This window comes from Balearica regulorum, chromosome 7, assembly GCF_011004875.1.
Source record: "Balearica regulorum gibbericeps isolate bBalReg1 chromosome 7, bBalReg1.pri, whole genome shotgun sequence".
NCBI classification, from domain to species: Eukaryota; Metazoa; Chordata; class Aves; order Gruiformes; family Gruidae; genus Balearica; species Balearica regulorum.
The window spans coordinates 32,972,682-32,997,988 of record NC_046190.1 but is presented as its reverse complement, the minus strand read 5'-3'; the positions used below and the strand labels follow the sequence as shown (position 1 = coordinate 32,997,988).

The 25,307-nt window shown below is 39.9% G+C and overlaps 1 protein-coding gene across 12 annotated transcripts in view; it reads left to right on the top strand.

Moving 5' to 3' along the window:
• Window positions 1-25,307, top strand: part of ANK3 (ankyrin 3) — a 369,687-nt gene that overhangs the window by 325,867 nt on the left and 18,513 nt on the right. For 8 of the 12 annotated variants that reach the window (XM_075758815.1, XM_075758817.1, XM_075758816.1 and 5 more), the window contains 9 exons: window positions 798-1,026; window positions 1,560-1,685; window positions 2,429-2,551; window positions 4,800-4,881; window positions 17,557-17,631; window positions 18,492-18,623; window positions 19,661-19,804; window positions 22,146-22,818; window positions 24,842-25,220. In XM_075758815.1, coding sequence (XP_075614930.1) covers window positions 798-1,026; window positions 1,560-1,685; window positions 2,429-2,551; window positions 4,800-4,881; window positions 17,557-17,631; window positions 18,492-18,623; window positions 19,661-19,804; window positions 22,146-22,818; window positions 24,842-25,220 — 1,963 coding nt within the window. Of the gene's footprint in view, window positions 1-797; window positions 1,027-1,559; window positions 1,686-2,428; window positions 2,552-3,038; window positions 3,066-4,799; window positions 4,882-9,220; window positions 16,919-17,556; window positions 17,632-18,491; window positions 18,624-19,660; window positions 19,805-22,145; window positions 22,819-24,841; window positions 25,221-25,307 lie in introns of all 12 variants that reach the window. The other 4 variants (XM_075758810.1, XM_075758809.1, XM_075758806.1 and 1 more) reach the window with 3 other exon arrangements.

The following is a 25,307-nucleotide window of genomic DNA, read 5'->3' as shown; positions in this document are numbered from 1 at the left end:
CAGAAAGGGAAAGTTTAAAATGCTCATTCAATTAAAAAAATGGGGAGATTAATAAGAACGTATTTGTTTAAAAAGTCAAAGACATTCAGTTTCTGACTGTGGGCTTTTTAGTTGAAAATTACCTAAAATTACTCTCACAAAAATATCATTTGCCGAAACATCATGGTTTGAAATGAATTTTGATGGACTTAGTGGACTTGCATGCTGATTGGAGGCATTCAACGGCATCTGTACAAACCATGCGTCCTAGTGGAGAAAATTCATGGTATGCCAGGTAAAGAGTTTATCATTCAGTACATAACATTTACACCTATAAAGCTCTTTATAAAGAGAGAGAATTGCTGAGAGAACCAAATAGAACCAAAATAGAACCAAAGAGCCTGTTTGGTTTCATCCTATATGGGAGATGTGATTTTGTTGTGTGTGTGTGTCATAAAGGAGGTTGTTTTAGCCAATTAAATGTGCAGTGAAGCATCAGCTCATTACAATATACATGGTGTGCGGTCACAAGAAATACAGTTTCTCTGCTTTGGCTTCAAATGAGGCTTAAAAGAGACAGTTTTATGAGATACCCGTGTGAGAAGGGTCAAGTAAGTATATCAACAGTTTGTTGCCGGGTATGCCCATTTTGGGATGGCTAAAGCTCCACTGAAAAGTAGAAGGAAAATTACAGCTTTGGGAAGTCTACAAGGAGAGTACGCTTGCAAAATGGCCAAGGATCACAGCCTCTTTAAAGGCTTAAGCAATGTTTGAGCATAATGAAAAGTTGATTTAATGGTTTGTTTTTTCCCACTCAGATTTTGGCTCTCAGACTGCCATCAAGTATCTGAGACTGTTGGGCTGGCAACACAGCTTTATAGAGAATTAATATGCGTCCCTTATATGGCAAAGTTTGTGATATTTGCCAAAATGAATGACCCTGTGGAATCGAATTTGCGTTGCTTCTGCATGACTGATGACAAAGTGGACAAAACTTTGGAGCAACAAGAGAACTTTGAAGAAGTTGCAAGAAGCAAAGACATTGAGGTATATTTCTTACAGCCAGCTTCCTCCTTGTAAATGGGCAGTGTGTTTTCCAAGTGGCTACAGGTCCTGCAAAAGCCGCTATAAGCCCAGTTAAATAAAGGTTCCTAGTAAGGCTATGTCAAAGAATTTCTTGAAAGGAGGCCAAAAAAGGACAAGGCAGGGCGAGCATGAGGACCTGTCTCCAAATGGATGCCCCAGGCCAGTCTGCAGTGGGTTTTGCATGCATTGCTGTCGGGGAGCCCTGGTTGAGCTTTGCAGACACACAGGCATGAGTAGGGCTGGTTTGTGCTGAATACGAAGTTGCCAACACACTGTTTCTTGAAGAAAATCTATGTATTATTACTCACGTAGCTCACGGTTTCCCAAACTGCCTGCACTCATACCTTGCCATAACGTGTGGTGATTTTCTAATTTTGTTGAATTTAATCTGAGTGGGAACTTGGGCTAAACTCAGGAACTACGATGGGGAAAATCATGATATACGTATGTGCATGAAGAGAGGTTTTATTGACTTTTATTTCTTGCTTTAACAGGTTCTGGAAGGAAAACCTATTTATGTTGATTGCTATGGAAATCTGGCCCCTTTGACTAAAGGAGGACAGCAGCTTGTTTTTAATTTTTATGCTTTCAAAGAAAATAGACTGCCATTCTCTATCAAGGTAAAAGCAAAACAAGCCAAATAATTCTGCTGATATTTTCTTTTTCCCCCCAGTGATAACACTTTTTCAGCCTGATAGGACTAACTTGCCCCGAGGATGTAAGTGTCATTGTTTAACATGTGAATAACATGGAGAGGCTTTGCATGAAGCCACAAAAGAGCTGCTGGCAGAGCTGGGATCAGAATACCCATGATATGGATTCACAGCCTTTTATTAAAACCATATCTCAAGTTAGACCTCCAGAACACTACTAGGAGATCAGTATTTCCCAGGGACTAAGTAAAGGAGATGCATTCATTAACATACTGTACAGCAGAACAGCCTCCAAAAAGTGTGCACAGACTGTTCATCTCTAAATTATCATGAATGAATGCTTGCTTCCCTTAGCCTTATCATAGCTGCCATGCAAAAGAAGTATTTAAGCATTTTGGTGAGCACAAGTGCAAAACATGGCAGAAAAAATGAAGGTGAGCAGAAAATGTCTCTCAGTAATATCCTAGTATGAAACTGTCTGGCTGTCTTGCATGGATTTACCACCAGAGAGCTTCAGGCTGATCTAACTCTTTCATGGTAGCACCTTTCCTCCTTCAACACCTCAGGCTGAGCTCCAGCTCAGTAACATTGGTCTTTACCCATTAGATAGCTTCTTGTGGAAAGTAACTCTTGAGAAACTCTCCAGAAAACTACCTCTAGGTATCTGAATTACTACATATTACTACACTGTACTAAAATTTCTTTTCTAGGTAAGAGACACTAGCCAGGAACCTTGTGGTCGATTATCATTTTTGAAAGAACCAAAGACTACAAAAGGACTGCCACAAACAGCTGTCTGCAACTTGAATATCACTCTGCCAGCACACAAAAAGGTATTTGTTAGGAAAAGTAAACATTTTCCTCAGGGTTGGTTTGGTTTTATTTTTGCTCCTTTAGTTATTGTCTTTTTTTTTTTTTTCCTGCTAGTGATAAAGAAACCCTGTGAAATGCCAGTAATGAGAATGCTTTGTAGTATGATAAAGGCTTTTTAAATTTATGTTTTATTGGTTTTCTGTATGTAGAACGCTTTTAAAGTCTCTTGTTACTGTGGTGTCAAGTTCCTATAATTTTTATGATTCTGTTTACAGCTCATGCTTCAGCCTGCAAGTCGTAGGTTTATGCTTTCAGTAATGTCATGTGTTGATTTGCATTGGATGTAAGATTTTGTTTTCTTTTGTGTTGACATTTTGGATTTGCTTTACCTTATAAATCAGCTTGCATTTTGTGCTCCCAATTTGGTCCTTTTCATATCCTGATATTCTTTTCCCTGCTGTCCATTATAATATTCCTTGTCTCTGCAATGCATCTTGGGACCAAAAGGAAACAGAGTCAGATCAAGATGATGAGGTAATATAAACACTGTCTTCTGTTTTTATTTCCTTCAGATTTAGTGAAGAAAAGTAATATGTTATAGAAAAAACAAACAACTATTTTAACTATGGCATTGAAATGATACCTACAGAATAACCACCGACATCTGATAGTCTTGCAAAACAGTAAAAATGCACAAATGTGGAAAAGACATGATTATGTATTATGAAATTAACCCAAGAATTGAATAATAGCAGTCTAAACTGTAACTAAATTCCTTCTGAAAAAGGATATAATTATAAAATTCAGACCAAGTCCATTTTAGGCAAAATCAAGAAGAGTTTAGTGGATATGATTTTACCTCTTGGAGCAATACTGCCAATGCTTTGGTAACTTGTATTGCTGAGAAGGAAAGAAGTATTGCTGAGGTCACAAGAGTGGCCTATTATACTTTACTCCTGAAAATAAACTGGATTCTTCTGAAAAAGCAAAATAGCCAAGAGAAATTTCTAAATATTGTGTACAAATCTATTTTCAAATAAGTCTCAGATATTTGCAGCTTAAAAATCCACTGTTTGCTGGAAACTGCAACGTTACATAGTCAGGAAATTGAGGGGGTTTTACTCATTAGAGGTAGTAATAAATGAGATCACCTTATAAAAGAAACTACGTAGATGTAACCCGTTTACCTAACAGTCAAGTTTTCTTCTCTTCCTGGTGGCAAATAAATAGCAGTAGCCACCTGCTGATTAAAATAATAAAAAAAACCCAATCCAAAGCACTCCTTACATGTTAGAAAATAACAATAGCAACCGCATCGCTTTGTCTCCACAGGATTTGTTCCCAGTGAGCTATTATATAGCTCTAACAATAGTTTTCTTTTTAAACAAACCATATTTTTAGCCACATAATCAAGTGAGCTGATCTCTGAAGGACTTTTAATATTTAAGACATCACACAGGCAGCTATGCCACTGAATGCGATGACTTACGATGCAATTTATTAGCTAACAATAGTAGTCTGCTTTCTAATCTGCATCTTTGCATTTTGTGCCTATTAAAAAAATCCCCTCCCATGCCTTTTTTGTCCTTAATGTACTCACTCTAAAGCCAGTGTACATTGTGGTGTATGTGCTTCCAGGACAAATTAATTTGGGGAGAAATATTTGATTGGTCTAAGTTTTAGTCTTATGAATGTTTTATGTCTGTATCTGTAGTCTTTTGTGTTGATCTCCTGTTTCTAGCTAAAGGTGGTTTATTTTACAGAGAATGAGTAACATCATACCATTTCTAGCAGTGTGAAGCAGTTTATTAAGTGATAATGGGGTAATACAGTACTGAGATATTTTAAGGCAGGATCATGGGCTACATCTGCTATCTAAGCCCTTCTACCTCAAAAGCAGAGACGTCGTGAGCAGGAATGAACCCATGGGGTCATCCCTTAGGGTTGCAGCCCCTTCCCTGCTTGCTCCAGAAGGGTGGTCATTCACAGCAGGTTTCTGTCACCTCCAGTAGCCACGCTCCCTGCTCCAGAGTGCCTGACACTCGTTACGTGGCAGACAGGAATGGAGACCGGCTCTGTCCATTCCCTGCCTGCTTGCCCAAATTTGGCTTCAGCATGCCTTCCTGAAGCTGAACGGAAAGGCCCGTTCTCCCATGTGGGGATGTGTACCGCAAAACGCGGCCCATCACGCTGAGGTCTGATGGTTGTTCTGTTCCAGTGGGGGATGGCGATACTAAAGGCACTAAACACTATTATGTTTTGTTGCAGACCGAGAAAGCTGACCGGCGCCAGAACTTTGTCTCCCTTGCTTTACGTAAGCGCTACAGCTATCTGACTGAGCCTGGAATGAGTGAGTTGCTCTTACCAAAGTACTAAACCATATATACATGATTTTTCATAAGAAGAGACATTTTTTCTATAAACGTTGTATTTGGTGTCACTCTGGAAAAAAAGAAAAAAGAAAAAAACCACTTATCTAAAACAAACCCCTTGGATGGTCTGTGAACTCTTGTGTTGTGAGAGCTTGAAGAATCCTGACTGGCAAACGATGTGTGTTAGTTAAGTAAAAATATAATAATTTTTAAAAATACCATGTAGCTCCAGAGTAGGAGGATTGCAAATTGCTTTCAAAAAGTCCGTTCCTCTTCCCTTTGAAAGATTAGAGAGAGCTGCTATAGAAGGGAATGCTATGCAGAAGTTCAGCAAGGCTGGAGAATGCCATTCAGATAAGCACTTAAATGTTTAGATGCTTAGCCGAAATGGACTCTCTCACATTTTATATTTTCCCTCTTCTTTCTCCACCCCTTCCCTTTTTCCTCTGTTCCCTTCAGATGCTTTTTATTCCCTGGCACCACACATTGCTTCCTCTTAAACTTATGTTCCCCTTGACCAGACCTGTGGCATTCATTTCCTTCCCTGTTAAGTATTTGGCTTAGTTTTTCTTCCCTCACCTCTCCTGTCTGAGGTTGACTGCTATTGTTCCCATTCCCAGGCTTTTTCTTGCCTTTTTTTCCCCTCATGACTTCTCAGTTGCTACCCTGCAACAGACCCTTTGATATAATTCCACAAAATCCATAGACAAACTTCATCAGGTCTTGGGAGTTCCCACTGGAAGGCTGCTGTTTAATTATCCTATAAGATCTGTGGCTTCTTTGGATCAGATGTGCTCCAGAATATATTACACTTCTCAGGCCTGGAAGAAGACTTCAAGCATATACATCTGAAGAAGCTATCAGATCTGCTGAGACATCTTGATGGACTGTTAAGGTATCGTCAAAGGCTTGATGGGAACTGAGAGAGAGGGAAAAGGAAGTTGCTTGAAAAGAGTTTGGTGGCTGTGTATGTTGCTTACAATTTGTTTTTCGGGGGGGGAAAGAAAAGTAGTTTTATTTATTCACCAAAGGTCCATTAAGTCTCATTTGCAAAAAGTTGGAGGGGAAAAAACCTAAACCCACTTGAGCTGTACTCAAAAAAAAAAAAAAAAAAAAAAAAAAAGGGAGGTGGGGTGGTTAACATAGCAGAAGTTCCTGACTGTTCTGTAACTATTCTATCCCTTTTGGCAATGGTTGCTACTTAAGGCTGTGAGCTACCCCAAAAGGGTATGCAAAAATGATTGTGTTTGCCAGGAAAGATCATAGATAGTGGTTTGGCCATCAGACTGAGCTCCACCTCCTGTGCACACGTAGCGTGTAGTCAGCAACTGCCACTACCACCTGCACCGTGCTGGTGTGATCTTGGAGGTGCAGCTCTCCAGAGAGCACACGCCACCCAACACAGAGCCAGGACTGCTGCTGTGGCTGCTTTGCACCACAGGGTGTTTGCTCCAGTGATTGGATGAGAGTGATGAACCTCTACCTATTTCCAGGGAATCTGATGGCACAGCTCCTGTAGTTTTGGTAGCAGCAGGAGTTGTTGTTTTGTTTTTTTTAATCACACAAGCTCATGCATGCACGTGCTCATGTACAGATTTCTTTCCTCTGCACCCCTGCCAGTGCCGGTGCAGAAGACAGCAAGGCAGATGGGGTATTCCCCTGCCTTCCTGTCCTTGTCCCTGCTCAAGGAAAGGGACCAAAGGGGGCCCCTCTGCTCTTCCCAGCAGGGAGGTTCCACAGAAGAGCAGTGCTGTGGTGGGTTAAACCTGCTCGGTCCTGGCTGTTTGCTTGCAGTTGAAGAGGAGCAAGGCTGAGCGGGGGCCACTTGTATGGGTTCACTCAGTGCTTTCAATTACCAGCCGCAAGCGAGGAAGTGTAGTTTGGTGCACAGAAGGTAGTAACTAACATCTGTTTTCTGATAAAATCTTGGATAGAGAGTGATGGAAACTGTTAAGGCCAAGAGCGTCCAGTAGCCAAAAAGGGCTGTTATATAAAGCCACTCTTTAGACTATTATCCCATTCTAGTCTTGCATGGTTGTGGGGATTTCTTTGCTATTTCAAAATAGTAAAATTGCCCAGATCCCTGCTGTTTGAGTTAGGTCATAGCTGCACACACTAGTAAATTACTCAATGTTCTTTGTAACAGTCCTTCTCAACTGCAATAAGGAGCACAGAAAAAGCATCTTAAACATGTCTGAATCCGTGATTTAACAGGAGAAAGAGCAGTTAAGAGGGGAGCCTGTTGGTTTGATTGCCTCACTAGCCAGTTGTGATAGACTGGCTCATCACAGCGCAGTGGGGTCCCTGTAAAGACATTTCCAAACACAAACTGCTGAACAAGTTGTTTTGTTGTTTGTTCTTTTCAGAATGGGGTTTGTTTCTTGGACTTGGGACTGTATGAACTTTTGGTGAACGTTAGCAGCTGCTGCTAATTAATCTTCATAATATAGTCTGGCTCATTTAATGAAGTATACTACGTTTTCTTCTTTGGGGGGAGATAAGAAGTACGTTTGCGCTTAAAAATAAAATTGCAAGGAAAAATGGATGTTTCTTGATATAGGCTGTGCCAGTCAGGCCTAGTACTCAAGCTCTCTTCAACCCTAAATGTTCTCATACTGCAGTATCACCAGCCATCCACATTGCCTTCTGGGCTTCGATTGGCTTCCATAGGACCAGCACATTCCTCCTTGCAGGATATGGACCTCTGGTATACTGAATATTCAGTATTCTATAAGACTGTGTGTGCTTTAAGTTTAACAGTTTAGTATTAGCCTTGTTAAGCTTCTTTCACTGGAAGTTACTGTCTGTCTATAAGACAGATCAAGCAGGTTTGACAAATTATTAATCTAACTTCAGAGAAAGGTATGTTGAATGAGTTGTTTGGATATTTTAGCTCCATTTCTAACTCCAACTTTAAAGAAGAAAAAAAAAAAGTCCTTTAAGTCACTTTCAATGTCAACTCTCTGAATGTTATTGCTGTATCAGAGGATATGTATGCTGTAATGGGATTCCCAGAAATACTGTCTTCTGGCATGAGTACCTCCTGTGATGCAAAATGTGGTTGATGATGATTTTGTTTGAAATGCCTATGAATAAGCTGAGTGTTCTGGGGGATGATAACAGTTAACAGGTTTGCCCTTGCCAGGAAGTTTTTGCATAATATATTGTTCTTGGACTGCTTTTCTAATGTTACCTTTTGAGAAATGTAAAGTTGAACAGGTCTGTCTTTGAGCTGATATGAGAAATCTCCTCAAAAGGTACCAAGACACTACATCTTGTAGAAAAAGTGTACTCTTCTTTTAATGGCCTCTTGTGAAATGATTTTGTAAGGTTTACATACTTGTGCTTAATATAGCATACAAAATGTATTAATCTGTGTGCTCGTTTTGACATGATATATTGTGCATGAACAAAAACTGATTCAGTTGCTTTGCTTGCTCACGTTTATCATATATCATACTTTCCATATTTCATGTATGACATATGCTTCTTAAAATCATTTCATGTGAAATTTTACTTTAGTTTTTACCAAACAAAAGGAATATCGCATGAGAAACAAATGCAAAAGTTCCTTTTCTTTATTTATTTTTATTATTTTTTTTAAAATATTGACTCAGAAAAGCTCTTGCTCTTATTGGCTTTGTGAGTGTGAAGCATATCCGAATTGTGCATGGGAGATATAGATTTGAATTTATTCCAGTTGCTTCACAGTTTGCACATCAATTGCCTGTCACTTAAAGGAATTTTGGGTTCTGCATGAAATAGTTCTGAGTGGTTTAAGAAAAAGATTTTAGCTATATAATGTCATTTTACGCAAGTTTATATTTTGTATAGGTTCAATATCTGAATAGAACAACAACAACAGAAATTATTAAAAGGATAATTCTAATAGTTGCACAAAGCAGAGACATACCTGAACAGGCAAAATAGAACTGATACGAGTATTTCAGAAGTAGCACATCAGAAAGTCAATAGGAAGTAAGAGAAGAAATTTTGATGTGGCTTTATTTTTACCTTATGGATTCCTTCTTTGTGTTTTCTGTTCTTCATTGTTTGCAGATTTGGTTGCTATGTGCTTTCTGTCTTTCATTTCATGTTGCTTTTTGGTTTGGACCAGTCATCAGGATATGGCTCATTCCTAGTTTTTTCTTTCCTTTTTTAAATCTTCTTTTGCCTCCTTCATCCTAACTCATGCAAACAATTGTACTTGCTTTTTGTAATATTACAACGTTTACTGACCAATTTTCTTCTCTGGTCTCTCTGTTTTTCAATCATTTTTGTTGATTTTTATGTTTGATTTTAATTTAACAATTTAAGAAACAGTTGAACGGAGTGCAGGAGCAACAAGATCCCTACCTGCTACTTACTCATACAAGCCATTCTTTTCAACACGGCCATATCAGTCATGGACAACAGCTCCAATTACAGTGCCTGGGCAAACCAAATCAGGCTTCACTTCCTTATCGAGCTCTTCCTCTAACACTCCTACAGCTTCCCCATTAAAATCAATATGGTCTGTTTCTTCTGCTTCTCCAATCAAATCCACATTAGGAGCTTCTACCACATCTTCAGTTAAATCTGTTAGTGATGTAGCATCTCCGATTAGATCATTTCGGACAATCTCTTCACCAATAAAAACTGTGGTATCGCAGCCTCCATACAATATACAGGTTACTTCAGGCTCTTTCGTCAGAGCTCCCACAGTCACAGAAGCTGCTAGTCTAAAAGGGCTGGCATCTGCTACCACATTCCCCTCTCGGACATCTCCAGTGACTACAGCAGGATCTCTCTTGGAGAGATCATCCATAACCATGACGCCTCCAGCATCCCCCAAATCCAACATTAACATGTACTCTTCAAGTTTGCCACTTAAATCGGTCATCACATCAGCATCTTCACTTTTATCGTCCCCTCTCAAATCGGTGGTGTCACCTGCTAAGTCAGCAGTTGATGCTGTTTCATCCTCTAAAGTCATGATGGCCTCGTCTCTCTCGTCGCCAGCAAAACATGTAGCTGGGCACACAGATGTACCATTGCTTAATGGATCTGTGTCACCTCTGAAATACCCATCTGCCAACTTAATAAACGGATCCAAAGCTGCAGCTGTTTTTCAAGACAAGATCGCTGCAGCTGCACATTCTGCAAGTTGTGCTGCTAACGCAGTTGCTGACACGGCTGAGAGAGTGTTTTCAACAGCTACAACAATGTCATTTTCTCCACTCAGGTCATTTGTGTCTTCAGCACCATCAGCTTTCCAGTCAATGAGAACTCCTCCTGCAGGTGCTTTGTACACAGCCCTTGGGTCAATATCTGCAACTACCTCATCAGTAACTTCATCAACAATAACAGTGCCAGTATATTCTGTAGTCAATGTTTTGTCTGAACCAGCATTAAAGAAGCTCCCAGAGTCGTCTTCACTTACAAAATCAGCTGCTGCGTTACTGTCACCTATTAAAACATTGACTACAGAGGCACGCACACAACCTCCCTTTAATCGAACTTCATCTCCAATAAAATCATCCTTGTTTTTAGCACCCTCTGCTCTCAAATTGTCCACACCATCTTCTTTATCCTCCAGTCAGGAGATACTGAAAGATGTTGCTGAAATGAAAGAGGATCTAATACGAATGACCGCAATATTGCAGACAGATGTCGCAGAGGACAAACCGTTCCAACCTGAGATACCAAAAGAGGGTAGAATTGATGATGAAGAGCCCTTTAAAATTGTTGAGAAAGTGAAAGAGGACTTAGTAAAAGTTAGTGAGATTCTGAAAAAAGATGTGTGTTTAGAAAGTAAAGGGTCGGCTAAAGTATCCAAAAGTGATCAAGGACACCTGTCTGAGGATGACTGGGTAGAGTTCAGTACAGAGGAGATTGATGAAGCGAGACAGCAAGCTTTGACGAGCCCTTCTATATCTGTTCCAGAGAAGGTCCAAATTAAAACTAAAACCATGTCGGAAAAGGATTATAGCTTGTCAAAAGTTATTGATTACTTAGCAAATGATATCGGTAGCAGTTCATTAACAAACATAAAGTACAAGTTTGAAGAGGGGAAAAAAGAAGGTGAAGAGAGACAAAAACGCATTTTAAAACCAGCTATTGCTTTGCAGGAACATAAACTTAAAATGCCTCCAGCCTCCATGAGGCCTTCAACATCAGAAAAGGAGTTATGTAAAATTGCAGATTCCTTTTTTGGAACAGATACTATTTTAGAGTCTCCAGATGACTTTTCTCAACATGATCAAGATAAAAGTCCTTTATCTGACAGTGGCTTTGAAACAAGGAGTGAAAAGACACCTTCTGCCCCACAAAGTGCTGAAAGCACAGGGCCAAAACCACTTTTCCATGATGTACCCATCCCTCCTGTCATTACAGAAACAAGAACTGAAGTAGTTCATGTTATCCGCAGCTATGAACCATCGTCCGAAGAAATTCCAGAGCAGAAAATAGAGGAGCTACCGACCTCAAAACCTACCCCTGCGTTTATGGAGCTGGAGCAAAAACCTGCTGGATCTATTAAAGAGAAGGTTAAAGCTTTTCAAATGAAAGCCAGCAGCAGCGAAGATGATGACCATAAGTGTGTCCTTGGTAAAGGCGTCCGAGTAAAAGAAGAAACTCATATCACTACGACAACTAGGATGGTTTATCATAAACCTCCATGCACTGAAAGCACGTCTGAAAGAATTGAGGAAACAATGTCCGTTCATGACATAATGAAAGCTTTTCAGTCTGGACGTGACCCTTCCAAAGAACTGGCAGGTCTGTTTGAACATAAATCATCAGTAACATCCGATGTTAGCAAGTCTGCTGAAACTTCACCACAACATGCAGAGAAGGACAGCAAAATGAAACCCAAACTGGAGCGAATAATAGAGGTCCATATTGAAAAAGGTAATCAGGCTGAACCTACTGAAGTCATTATTAGAGAAACAAAAAAGCATCCAGAAAAAGAAATGTATGTATATCAGAAAGACCTACCTCGGGGAGATATTAACTTAAAAGAGTTGGAAAAACATGATGCTTTTCCTTGTTCAGATGAACAAGGTCAGCAAGAAGAAGAGGAGCTCACAGCCGAAGAGTCACTTCCTTCTTATCTGGAATCCTCTAGAGTTAACACTCCCGTGTCCCAGGAAGAAGACAGTCGCCCTAGTTCTGCTCAACTCATGTCTGATGACTCTTACAAAACACTGAAGCTTTTGAGTCAGCACTCAATAGAATACCATGATGATGAGTTGTCAGAACTAAGAGGGGAGTCTTACAGGTTTGCTGAGAAAATGCTTCTTTCAGAAAAGCTAGATGTGTCTCATTCTGATACTGAGGAGTCAGTTACTGACCATGCTCTACCCCTTAGTGCAGAGTTACAGGGGTCTGATAAGCGATGCAGAGAAAAAGTAGCTACTGCCCCCAAAAAAGAGATTCTCTCCAAAATCTATAAAGATGTATCTGAAAATGGTGTAGGTAAAATGTCTAAAGATGATCATTATGATAAAGTGACAGTGTTACACTACACTGGAGATGTTAGTAGTCCAAAACATGCGATGTGGATGCGCTTTACTGAGGACAGATTAGACAGAGGTAGAGAAAAGTTGATATATGAAGACAGGGTGGACAGGACTGTTAAAGAGGCAGAAGAAAAACTGACTGAAGTATCACAGTTTTTTCGGGATAAAACAGAGAAGTTGAATGATGAGCTACAGTCTCCAGAGAAGAAGCAGCATAAAAAGAATGGCAAAGAAATACATTCTAGCCAGAGCTCTGCCAGCAGCAGCCCTGAGAAAGTTCTGCTCTCTGAATTGCCATCCTCCGGTGATGAATGGAGTAAGGTGAAGCAGTATGCGCACGATGGGAAGTGCTTTCCCAAGGTGGATGAAAAAAAAGTGTCCAGTTTGCCCAGCAGTCCTGAAAAAAGGATATTTGTGCAACCTGCAGAGGACTCTAAACAAACTATGGAACACAAAGGAAGTGCTCAGCAGACTGGAATACCTGAGGTTTCACAGACAGGATTTCAGTTGAAGCAATCAAAGCTCAGTTCCATTAGGCTTAAATTTGAACAAAGTATAAGTCCAAGGAGTAAGGACGTAACGCAAGAAGAAAAAAAGCTGGATGGTCAGTCCAAAATTCCAGTAAAGAAGTTGCAAGAAAGTAAGTTACCGGTGTATCAGTTTTATTCCAGGGAGAAACACGCAAAGCAAGTAGAGGTCATTGATGGGAGCACACCTTTACAGAAAGATGTGAAAATACAGGAAGATTTTGTTCCAGGTAAAGGGAAAGCTACTGAAGACTTCCGTGCTTCAGACACACAAAAACAAAGAACTGAGATGAGTAAAGGCATGCCAGAATACTTTTCAGAACCACAGGCAAAGGACCTGGCCTATGGCTCAGACTCAACAACGAAGGGACACTGGGACAAAAAAATCTATAGGACGTGGGAAAGTCCTGGAACTTCTAATCATAAAACACAAAAAGAAAAACTGTCGCATGTGCTGGTTCCAGATACAGTAAAAGAAAACCATGTTGATCATGCTGAAGCTAAAACTGACCAAAAAAGTGAATTTATCACTGTGACAGAGCACAAACTGGCAGCAAATGGAATTCATTCAGAAGAAGTGAAGGAACTGACTGTAAAATCTCCCTCAAAAAGGGTTTTATACAGAGAATTTGTTGTCAGGGAGGGGGAACGTAATGGTGAAGTGGCTGATAAAATATCCAAAAGGAAAGAAGAAATTGCTGTGTCCCATATTCCAGTCAGAATTGTTGAGGAGAAGAGAACCACGCTTGATGGTGTCTATGAACTTTCAGCTAAAGTATCCCAATCAGCTGTGATTAAGGAGAAAGTTGAAAGGCAGATTGACTATGCGGAAGATGAAAAAATAAAGCACTCAGAAATCAGAAAAGTTACCAAGCAGCAGAGCTCGATAGGTCTAAGTCCTCCTGTTGAGGAAATGGAGATATCCCCTAGCAAATCACCAGATTCTTTAGAATGTAGTCCAGGAAAGGAATTTCCTTCGAGTGAGTTAGTTGATCCCGGTGCCAGTGATTACTTGGATAAAGTTGCACCACTAGTAAGCACTGAGGGTGTAAAAGAAATTAAGACCTTACCTGTTTATGTCAGTTTTGTTCAAGTAGGAAAGCAATATGAGAAAGAGGTACAACAAGGAAATATTAAAAAAATTGTCAGTCAGGAGAGTAAGACAGTACAAGAGACAAGGGGGACATTTTACACAACTAGGCAGCAAAAACAACCTCCTTCTCCACAAGGCAGTCCAGAAGATGACACACTAGAACAAGTGTCCTTTATAGATAGCTCTGGTAAAAGCCCTTTAACACCAGAAACACCGAGTTCCGAGGAAGTGAGTTATGAGTTTACGTCTAAAACACCCGACTCACTAATAGCTTATATCCCAGGGAAGCCCAGTCCTATACCTGAGGTGTCTGAGGAATCAGAGGAGGAAGCAGAGGCTAAGTCAACATCTGTAAAACAGGCAGAGGTTGAGGAACCACAGATTGACAAAACATTACCTAATCATATAAATAAGGACTCTAACAAAAGACCCAAAGGTAACAGAGTTGCCTACATTGAATTCCCTCCTCCTCCACCACTGGATGCAGATCAAGGCGAGTCAGAAAAGAAGCCTCATTATTCCACTGAGAGTGAAATGGAGATGACAGAAGTGAACTTGCAAGATGAACGTGACAAATGCCAACTGGCTGAACCTGTCATAAGAGTACAGCCGCCGTCTCCTGTGCCACCGGGAGCAGATGTCAGTGATTCCAGTGATGATGAATCTCTCTATCAACCTGTTCCACTTAAAAAGTATACGTTCAAACTGAAAGAACTGGAAGATGACCAGAAAGAAACCTCAAAACCCAGAGCCCCTGAAAAGATTGAGAAACAGAAAGAGTTAGGACATCCCACTTCTGGGAAACCTAATGAGTTTGACATTGGGCTTGATTCTCCCCAGAATGATGTAGTGCAAAATGGGAATAACAATGACCAGTCTGTCACAGAGTGTTCCATAGCAACCACTGCAGAATTCTCCCATGATACCGATGCGACAGAGATTGACTCTCTTGACGGTTATGATTTGCAAGATGAAGATGATGGTTTAACTGAGAGTGATTCTAAACTTGCAGGTCCAGCAGTTGAAACCAAAAAGGACGTATGGACTACAGAAGGCATTCTAAAGCAGACTGATCGCTGCTTTAGCCAGAGTAAGCTTGAAGTCATTGAGGAGGAAGGCAAGGTAGGCCCTGAAGAAGACAAGGCACCTTCAAAGGGTCCAGCTTCTGAAAAAGCCGGAGATAAGAGCGAACAGAAGTCAGGGGCACAGTTTTTCACTTTGGAAGGCAGACACCCTGACAGGACTGTATTTCCTGATACGTATTTCAGTTACAAAGTAGATGAAGAATTTGCAACACCTTTCAAAACAGTGGCCACCAAGAGTCTAGATTTTGATCCGTGGTCCAATAACCGAGGTGACGATGAAGTGTTTGAGACTAAATCAAGGGATGATGAGGCTAAGCCATTTGGTCTGGCAGTGGAAGACAGATCTCAAGCAACAACACCTGATACAACTCCAGCCAGAACTCCAACAGATGAAAGTACGCCAACTAGCGAGCCCAACCCCTTCCCATTTCATGAAGGGAAGATGTTTGAGATGACTCGCAGTGGTGCAATTGACATGAGCAAGAGGGATTTTGTTGAAGAAAGGCTCCAATTTTTTCAGATTGGTGAGCATACTTCTGAAGGGAAGTCAGGGGACAAGGGGGAAGGGGATAAAAGTACAGTCACTGCCATCACACAGCCACAGGCAGGGGACAACACTGTAGAAACAAACCTAGAGACACCAGTAGAAACAACAGCAGTTGAACATAAGCCCATCATCCAGGCCAGTGGAGATTGCATGGAACAAACACTTGGTAGTAACTCACTGGAAAAATCATCGGCAGCGGTAAACGCTTCTAAAGTTGATCCCAAATTGCGCACACCAATTAAAATGGGAATTTCTGCTTCCACCATGACTCTGAAGAAAGATGGCCCTGGCGAAGTGACAGATAAGATAGAAGCTGTGATGCCAAGTGGTCAGGGATTAGAAAACGAAACTGTAGCAGTGATTGCGAGTTCAGCTTCTAGCCAGACAAGCTGTAGGCAAACAGAAAACACTGATTTTCCAAAAGATAATTTTAATAACAACAACAATTTGGATTCATCTGCTGTCCCTACAGATGATATTACCTGTAATGTAGTGCTAAAAGAACATTTGGAACCAAAATGTTCCCTCCAGAAAGCTAATCAAGCGAAAAGCACTTCAGGAAAAGGTACAGGGACAACACAAGGACACAGAGTAAGAGATAAGCAAAAACCACACGGAGAGCAGCAAAAGTCAACAGAGTTGGTAGGGGCTAGAGGAAAATCAAAGCTTCCTGTAAAGGCCAGCTCAGTAAAAGAAGCCTTTTCACAAAATAATCTCCAAAGCAATACAGGGAGTAGAGCAAGAGCGGCTAGTAAGCCTGACAAAGCAAAACAAAATAATTCTTCTCCCTGTCTAGAAGCAAGGTCTAGGATTCCTGTAAAAAATACACATAGGAGTAATCTAGCTAGAAGAACTCCGGCCCTGCCAAAACAAGAGCAGGTAGAGAAAGAAAAATCAAAACAGCTTCCTTCTAAATTACCAGTAAAGGTAAGATCTACCTCCGTCACCATGACAACAGTTAAAGTAAGGAAAAATCAGCTTAGGGAGGTATGTAAACATTCTATTGAATATTTTAAGGGAATTAGTGGTGAGACATTAAAGCTTGTGGATCGTCTGTCTGATGAAGAAAAAAAGATGCAGTCAGAGGTCTCTGATGATGAAGAAGACAGTACATCAAGGAACACATCCTTATCTGAAGCTACTCAAGTTTACCAGCCTTCCATTACATCGAAGTCTGCTAGAGACATGAGAACAGAGGCAGCATCTATAAAATCAAAGATTGAAAAGGCCGACAGTGAGAGGAGGAGGAGTAAGAGGACTGGTGAGAATGAAGGCAGTCAGGTTTCTGGAGCTCTCATGGCTCACCTCGTGGAGATCAAGCCTAGTTTGTAAAACTTTCAACTTGTTGATCCTAGTGCATGAACTGTTGTGATTGCCTGTGGAGTGACTTAACTGTAGTTTTCATTCTGTCATTGTCATCTGTATGTGCTGTCTTACACTCTTCTTTCTTCCTTTAAACAAATCCTGTACTGTAGAAAGCTAGTGAAGCATGCTAAAGACATTCATGTAACTCAAAAGTTGATGTACCTCAGAAATTGAAAAATTTCTTTTGTGACAGCAAACTTATTCTGTCAAAGTAGAGAAAATAGATGTTAATCTGGTCTTGGTGGTTTCCACCAGTAATTGGACAACTTGTGTACAGTCTAAAAGCTAGATTGTCAGCATGTTTGGTTTCATTACACGACATCATGTAGTTTGACATTTGGCTTTACACAGGTGAAAATCTAAAAGCTGTGAAAAAAATTTGCTTTATAGGTTGTTAGGACACACAACCATTCTAGTAAACAATATAAGCACCAGCAACGTAGTCAAATTAAAGCTATTATTTATAATAAACTATTGTCCGGTCTTGTGGTTTTCTGTGCAAAACCTTTTTAATCGAGAAATTGTAAATCACAGGTCCACAGAGTCCATGTGAACGAACAGATATAAGGATGGCAATTGTAGCTGATCACCTAGGACTTAGCTGGACAGGTAAGCTTTTCTGCTTTAATATTGAAATGAGTCTTCGCTATTAACCTTTTCAGGTAGTCTTTTGCCAAAAACTGCGGCAAGGCCGCATCAGGTTCTCCCGAATTCACAGTGAACCCAGCCTCCCAAAACATGCAACACGTTGCTGGGCAAAGATGCCTAATAGGCAATTAATCCCATGGTCTTGCAGTAAATCAGACAGACACTCATAGAGAAACTAGCTGAAATGGCTCTCCTCTCAAGACGTTCACCCAAGGAGTTGAGGGGATCTATCTACTCGGGCTCAGCGCTGCCTCTGTATCCGGGCAGTTTTCCAAAGCCCCGGAGGTTGCAGGGAGCCCAGCAGTGCCCTAGCAAGTCGGTGGCATGTGTGGGGTTGCCTAACCGTATGCCCGCTGTACCTCCATATGTCGATGGGCAGAGCTGGCCCTTCACGGGCTTACAGATGCAGTAGCCAGCTCTCCCTGGGCGTAGGTGACGACAGCACCGCTGCCGAGCTGCACAGCGAGCTCACAAAGGAGTAACAGTCACCAGAAAAAAGAGATTTTGTAAATCAGCGGTGATGAGGTGGTCTCCACGGAGTTTTTTTCCACCATGTTTAAGTAGCTTACTGAGTATAAATACAATAATAGCTCACAGAGATGATTGAAATTCAAAATTATGTGTGTCTTAGGAAATTAAAGTATGAGTATATAATCGTTATCTGTAAAGTTTGTGTCAGGTAGTTTTGTTGACATCTGTGTAATCTGAGAAAGATAATATTTTTAAGCCTGACAAGATGATTGAGGGATTTCTGCTTTGTTTGGTGTTTTTGTTGTTTTCTTTTCTTGCTTGCTTTTTTTTTTTTTTTTGTGTCTTTGTAGAACTGGCAAGAGAACTGAATTTTTCTGTGGATGAAATAAATCAAATCCGGGTAGAAAACCCAAATTCTCTTATTGCTCAAAGCTTCATGTTATTAAAAAAATGGGTTACCAGAGATGGGAAAAATGCTACAAGTAAGTTCAATGAGTTACTTTTGTTGTTTATAAGTTATAGCCCATTTCATCTGCTGCTTGATCTAAATAGGTTAAATTGAAGAAAACATTATGAATGTCTTTTGCAAACCACTAATGGAAAATAAGTTTCAGTTATATTTTTACCAGAAGTCAGAAATGTGTTACGTTTATTCAGTATATATATAGGAGAAAATAATCTGTTCTCCACATCCGTAATTGATGGGACAAGTAACGAACTGAAATTCCAGGAAAGAAAATACTAGGGAAAACTTTCCAATAGCAAGGAACGTGAAACGTGGAAAAAGGCTGCCTGGAAGTCAGGTAGTCTCGCAGTATTGCAGGTCATAAGGAAAGACTAAACCTCCTTCTGTGAGGAGTGATGGAGACACTGATTCTGTGCCGAATCGGCTGGTTTTATCTGGACATTTCACTTGAATTACTCAAATTGTAAGAGAGGTTTTGATTTTTGTGTTTGGTCAATGGTGGTCATTACCATTCTCTAATCCACACACTCCTACACAGTATTTGAGTGTACTTTGATGTATTTCACTGTAAAAGTAATTTCCAATATTACCGTGTTCTCACAAGAAGATTACTGTAAATGAGATTTCACATGTACTGCATGAATAGTCTTACATGCGTTATTACCTACGAGGCTACCTAATCTGCTGTTCCTCGAAACAGAATGGTAAAAGGATTTTTACACTCCTTTTAGGCTCCAGTAAAAGGATAATTTGTTTCAGTAGTAAGTAAATACATTCCTTAAGAACTCTCTGACCTTATTCTTTGTGCCTTTTGTGTTGTAATGTAACTATACTTGGGGGGAGGGAAGCCTCTTAATAGATCTGTATCTTGAATAAGTAGGCAGCAGAATGACTACTTAGACAAAATGATGGGGTTTGCTAGAACCAAAGGCATTGGGACAGAAACTTATGCCAGCAGTTTATAATTAAGGGAATGTGAATGTAACTGAGAAAGATGATTACACAGTTCTGCAGTGCTGAACTTTTTTCTGACATGTCTTATTTGTTTTTCAGCTGATGCCTTAACTTCTGTATTGACAAAAATTAATCGAATAGATATCGTGACCCTGTTGGAAGGACCAATATTTGATTATGGAAATATTTCAGGCACCAGAAGCTTTGCAGATGAAAATAACGTTTTTCATGATCCCATTGATGGTAATTGAATTCCATGGTCATATTTAGTTCAGTGACATGTCCAATAATGCAATAATGTTGTATAAACTAGACTTTAAAAAAAGACAGTAAGTTCCAAAGAAATAATTGTTCTTAATGTGTAGGGTTTTTCTTCTCCTAAAGCACACTTATGGTACAATATGGAGGCTGCACATTGATATCTCAGGGAATGCACCCAGGATCCCACAAACATCTGCCTGAGTAAGCTTGTTCCCACCAGCCTCAGCATCAGTTGACGAGACCTGAATGTTTTTCTCCTGCAACAGTTGTGCTTTGAGGCTTGCCCATGTGTATTTTTAATGTACTTGGTATTGCATGCTTTCCAAGTTACCTGGAAATACATAGATTCTTTGGCTTCCTGTCTAGATAAGTAACAGTAAGAATTCTTCGAAGGAAAAAAAAAAAGAGGAGGAAGAACAAGGAAAAAAAAAGTGCTTAGTAATTGCATAGGGTAAATTAATGTGCAATTTACCCCCAAGCCTCTTTGAGACAAGTGAACATCAGTTACTGTATGATTTTCACTGGGACCATTTTTACAATGGCAGTAGAAAAATAAGAAAATGTTTTATTAGTGCATAACAAAATATCTTTTTCAGTCTACTAATGGGTAAAATTGTGTAATAATTTTCACATGGAAGCTGTGCCAACTGAGAACAGAATTGTGCAGGTTAATTTTGAGCCAGATTAGGAGAATAAATGGAAGTTCCGCTTGTAAAACAGAATTGCCATAGGTATACTTACTATTTATCAGTATGTTGAAGATGTTAAATGTTGTTTTTTCTTCTTTTAAATGTTAGTTAGCAGGCACTGGGTTACTACATTCTTTACTTTGATTTTTGTCATGTATTATAAATAGCTCTTTAAATAAGATTTTTCTTTTGTAAGTAACATTTCCTTTGGTTTTTGTAATTTGTTCAAATATATATTGGGCTTTCTCTATATTTTAGAAGGATATTTTTTCTTTAGAGCATATAAGCTCAGTGTACCTCCATTATTGAGCAGCATTGCTGGCCATTGAATCATTGCATTACAGAAATAATTTTCTGTTGACATTTTAAGAAAGTTGCTCTTGAAATGTTGCTTGCGCCTTTTAATAGTAGCATCAATGTTTTTATGAAAAAAATACGCTTCTCTGCGGTTGCTTTCTGTCTCTCCTCTTCTCTGAACCTTCCTCAAGCTTCCTTTCCTCACCAAGACCAGACCACCTTTGCCTTTCTCTCAGCTGATTCAGGAAACAAAACCCCCAAGCCTGTTAATGCACCTCCCTTTGCAGGCAGCACAATGTCAAGTTAACCCCATGGCATGTATTTTTTTCCTTTTGTAGGTTACCCAACCTATTATTTGCTGGAATGTGAACTTCAGATTTTGTTGTCATTTTTATGTGTATATTCAGTTTAATCCTTTTGTATGGTTTTCCCATGTTTTCATCATTTTTTCTTTTCTTTTCTCTCTTTATTTGATCAGTGTATCTGATTGTACCCATGTCACCAAGATCACCTCACTCTTCAAGATCACCAAGATCTCCTTACTCACCACAGTCCTCTCACCTGTATAACTTTATTGTACCTGAAATATTCATATAGCTCTCCCTTATTGTGTTTGTGTTCTCTTATCCCGTTGTTAACTTCCTTTTTTAGCTTTTTTTTATCCTGCTGTGTGTTTAGATATACTATTCCTTAGTATCCTCATTCTTCAACTATTCCATTCTCGTGACTCTCTGGTTAAATTGGAGGCATACATTAGTAACATTGTATTGCTGGTATTGTGTATTTTATGTAAAAGTACATTAAAAATGTGGACCTGTTTTAGAAATAATACCTACTGACAAAATGTGGCTGCCCTCTGTTACGATCTACTTCTGTATTTAAAATCTATTTATTAAACTTCCAAATTTAAAAAAAAAATAAAAAAAATAAAAACTGGGAAAGAAAGATTTACACAATGTGGCTGCAAGAGATTGTATTGGGTGTAAAGGGACAACCACCCCCGTCCACATTTGATTTATTGCATGCTCATAAGACAATCTGCTACAGCTTGAGAATATTAAAATGGCTGCAAAAATAATTGCTGAAATCTTTACAGACTATTTAAAAAATAGTCAAAAGTACTGGCTTCACTCTACTATTTGCTGGCAGTACTCATTTTTTGTTCCATCTATTTAGGACAAAGTGAAGAAAGCTATCAGAACTGCATTTGTTCTGATATGCACACCAGCACCTCCTCATACGTTTCATACTTTATGTAACTCGTGAATCATTTGACATTTGCTTATTTGTTGCTCCATGCTTCATCCCAGTCAGTCCAAATGTGCTGTCTTCCTTAGGTTATCCCACCATTCAAGTGGAACTGGAAACTCCCACTGGGTTGCGCTTTGTGCCGCCCACCCCTTTCCATCAGGACGATTTCTTTAGCGACACCTCTAGCCTAGAGTCACCCCTTAGAACTCCCAGTAGACTGAGTGACGTGTTAGTGACCTCCCAGGGACACATAGATGGTACAGCAGCAGCACCGCCAGTGGTGACTGAAGAAGACACTTCACTGGACGACAGCAAACTCAATTTCTCAGTGCCTAGAGAAGGAACACCTAAAGATATTTCCGTAGGCGAGAGCCAGTTGGAGGAAGTGGACCTTAAGGATTTTCCGCGGTATCTTGGTAGTTATGGCGGGATATCAAAAGATGCTAAACAAAGGCAGAGTGAAGAGACTAGTAAAACAGGAGTAAGGACTGAACAGCCTGAGAGACAAAAGTCTGGTAATGATGAGGAGATGACGGAAGAAAAGCTTAAATCTCTGTTTGAGGACATTCATCTGGAAGAAGGAGCTGAGTCTGAGGAGATGACGGAAGAAAGAGTATGGTCAATTCTTAAAGGTGTTCAACAAGCAGAACACGAAATGTCTTCAATTACAGGTTGGCAGCCTGACTCGTCAAGTGTCACTGACCCACCGATGTCGGGACGCAGAATAGGTGGTAGCCTGCTAGATCGCTTGGACGATAGGTGAGCAGCTTTGTAGAGGAGTGTGCGTGTGTGTGTGTGTAAGCAAGCCTTCCCATGCTGCTTTTACCTCCAGGAGCAGTGCTGAGGCTGCTGGTCTACTACATACCTTCTATGAGAATATCTATATATGCATATATGTGTGTGTATATATATATGTATTTAAAAGAAGTAGTGATAGTTGACTCAATTTGGCCTCAGACATATTTGTCTTTAAAAATGTATATTTATCAGGTTTCATTCTTAAGGTATTTCGGAATTAGTTTATATTATGTTTAGCAGATAATATTACTTTTCTTGTTCTTTCTTTTCTATTTCCATTTTTAATCTAAGTGATGCATAGATGTAACTGGAATTGAGGACTATAAAACATACGCTACCTGAAACCAGGATACTACATTACTCTTGTTTCTTGAGTACCTATTTTAGCAGTCATCCTTTTCATTGCATGTCTGCCTTCTCTCAGATAGTTGTTTACTTTTTCTGTAAGCCAATTTTTAAATCACTAGTTTTATAACACTTACTTCAAGTGTGTTATGTCATGCTGATTTACTAGACTTTTAAGGAAATGAGTTACAAGGCATAAGAAGGTAAGAATGGTGATACCAAATCTGTCTCATCCCATATGTTGCCTCCCAGCAGTGACTGCAGAGGATGCTCAGGGAAGGAGCAGAGTGGATGTGTACGCTGTTTTCCTCCAGTACTTTCCCAGGCTCCACTTGACCTCAGCATAACGACCCGCTGAGATGGATGCGTTCTACATATTTACCCTCACTGCATTTCTCTTGCATGAGCTTTGCCAGCTTCCCCTTGGATCTACTTAAGCTTTCAAAATTCACGATATGCGTTGGCATGTTCAGCCTTACTGGTACCCACTGAGGGAAGAGCTCCTGCCTGCCTTTGTTTTGAACGTGGCTCCCATGATTATTAATTGAAGGAGGCAGATCTGCGCGAGCTGTAAATCAGCAGAGAATCATTATCTGCAGAGTGATCATTTGTATGTCAGCAGTTTACATCCTTTGCAGCTTTGACTCAGGATGTTTTAAGGTTCCAGGTAGCATTAGATAATTTTATTGAATCCAGTGGAAATTTGGCCAGTGATTTCAGCAAACTGATTGTCTCTCAGGACTGTAAAGCACTTGATCTACTACTGAAGTGTTTTCTGTTCTGTTAAGAAAGCATTGTTATTCTGCATTATGTATTGTGTTAAATTAGTAAAAGAGATCACTTCTAGAAGTAAAAGGGCTTCCTTAAGATGATAACATCCATTTCCAACTAGATGAATTCAACTTGCTATCTTGTATAAGAGTTTTGTCAGCAAATAGCTATAGTATTTTCATGTGTACAGTCATAGTGCTTATCTGAAAGCAAGCAAAAATGCATAAGAGAAGAAAACCGTGCATCAGAAGTGCAGGTTAAACCTGTCCCTAGGTAATCTGAGGCAAAATTTTGGTCAGCTTTCTATCTTGTGGTAACCTTCCTTGCTTTTGGCTTTGTGTATTATTGAAGCTCTGCACTGTCTAAGGATTTATTTTCACATACCAGTATTTTTTAAAAGGCATGATTTATCTGGAGTACAGATATTGTAGTTTGGGGGAAAAATAGCATTAATTATTTGACCATTACTGGTAATTGCATGGTAACAGATACTTTCATCGCCTCCTTGGTTAGAGCGCAGGTTAAAGAGTTAGTGCCTCGGGGATTCATCTCGTGATTATACAAGGGAAATAGTAGGTTTTGTGTGGTTTTCTTTCTCTTTTTGCTCACCTCCTCCCCCAAATGGAAGGAGATTAACATAAAAATTTGGCCTTGTTTTCAGTGTTCACCATACTCTCCTTGCCTCTGAAAAGATACCATGGTGCAGAAGACAAAGCTATTACAGAGATCGATGTTTGCAAGCTGAATTTAAAATTTACTTTTTTCTGTCTGAAAAGTATGTGCTAAGAATGAAGACTCAGTGCTTTGCCCTTCTGCGTGCGATTTAAGCACTGAATGGCTGTCTATTCTTTTTTTCTTTTTCTTGTAGCTCGGACCAATGTAGGGATTCTGTTACCTCATATGTCAAAGGAGAAGCAGGGAAGCCAGAAACAAATGGAAGCCTATCTGAATCCACAGCAGAGGCGAAAACTAGTTCCTACATCCAGGAATCTTTAAATGATGTGGGAAAACAGAGTGACAAAGAAGCCCTGAAAACAAAGCCCCATATTTCAGCTGGTACTGATGAGCAAACGTTATCATCAACAGCATATCAGAAATCTTTGGACGAGACTAGCAAGCCAGCAACAGAAGGCAGCAAAACATCTGTGCCTGTCAGTGTGAAGAAGATGAGTTGGAGTACTTCTGAGGATGGCAAGCCAAGAACAAGCATCCAAGAGGAGGAGGGAGCAGTAATGTCTGAACAGAAGGTACAGTATGTCCTGCAATTATTAACTGTGTGAGGAGTCCCCATTGCTTGACACGTTGCTTGACATGATTTTTTGTAAGACTTGTAA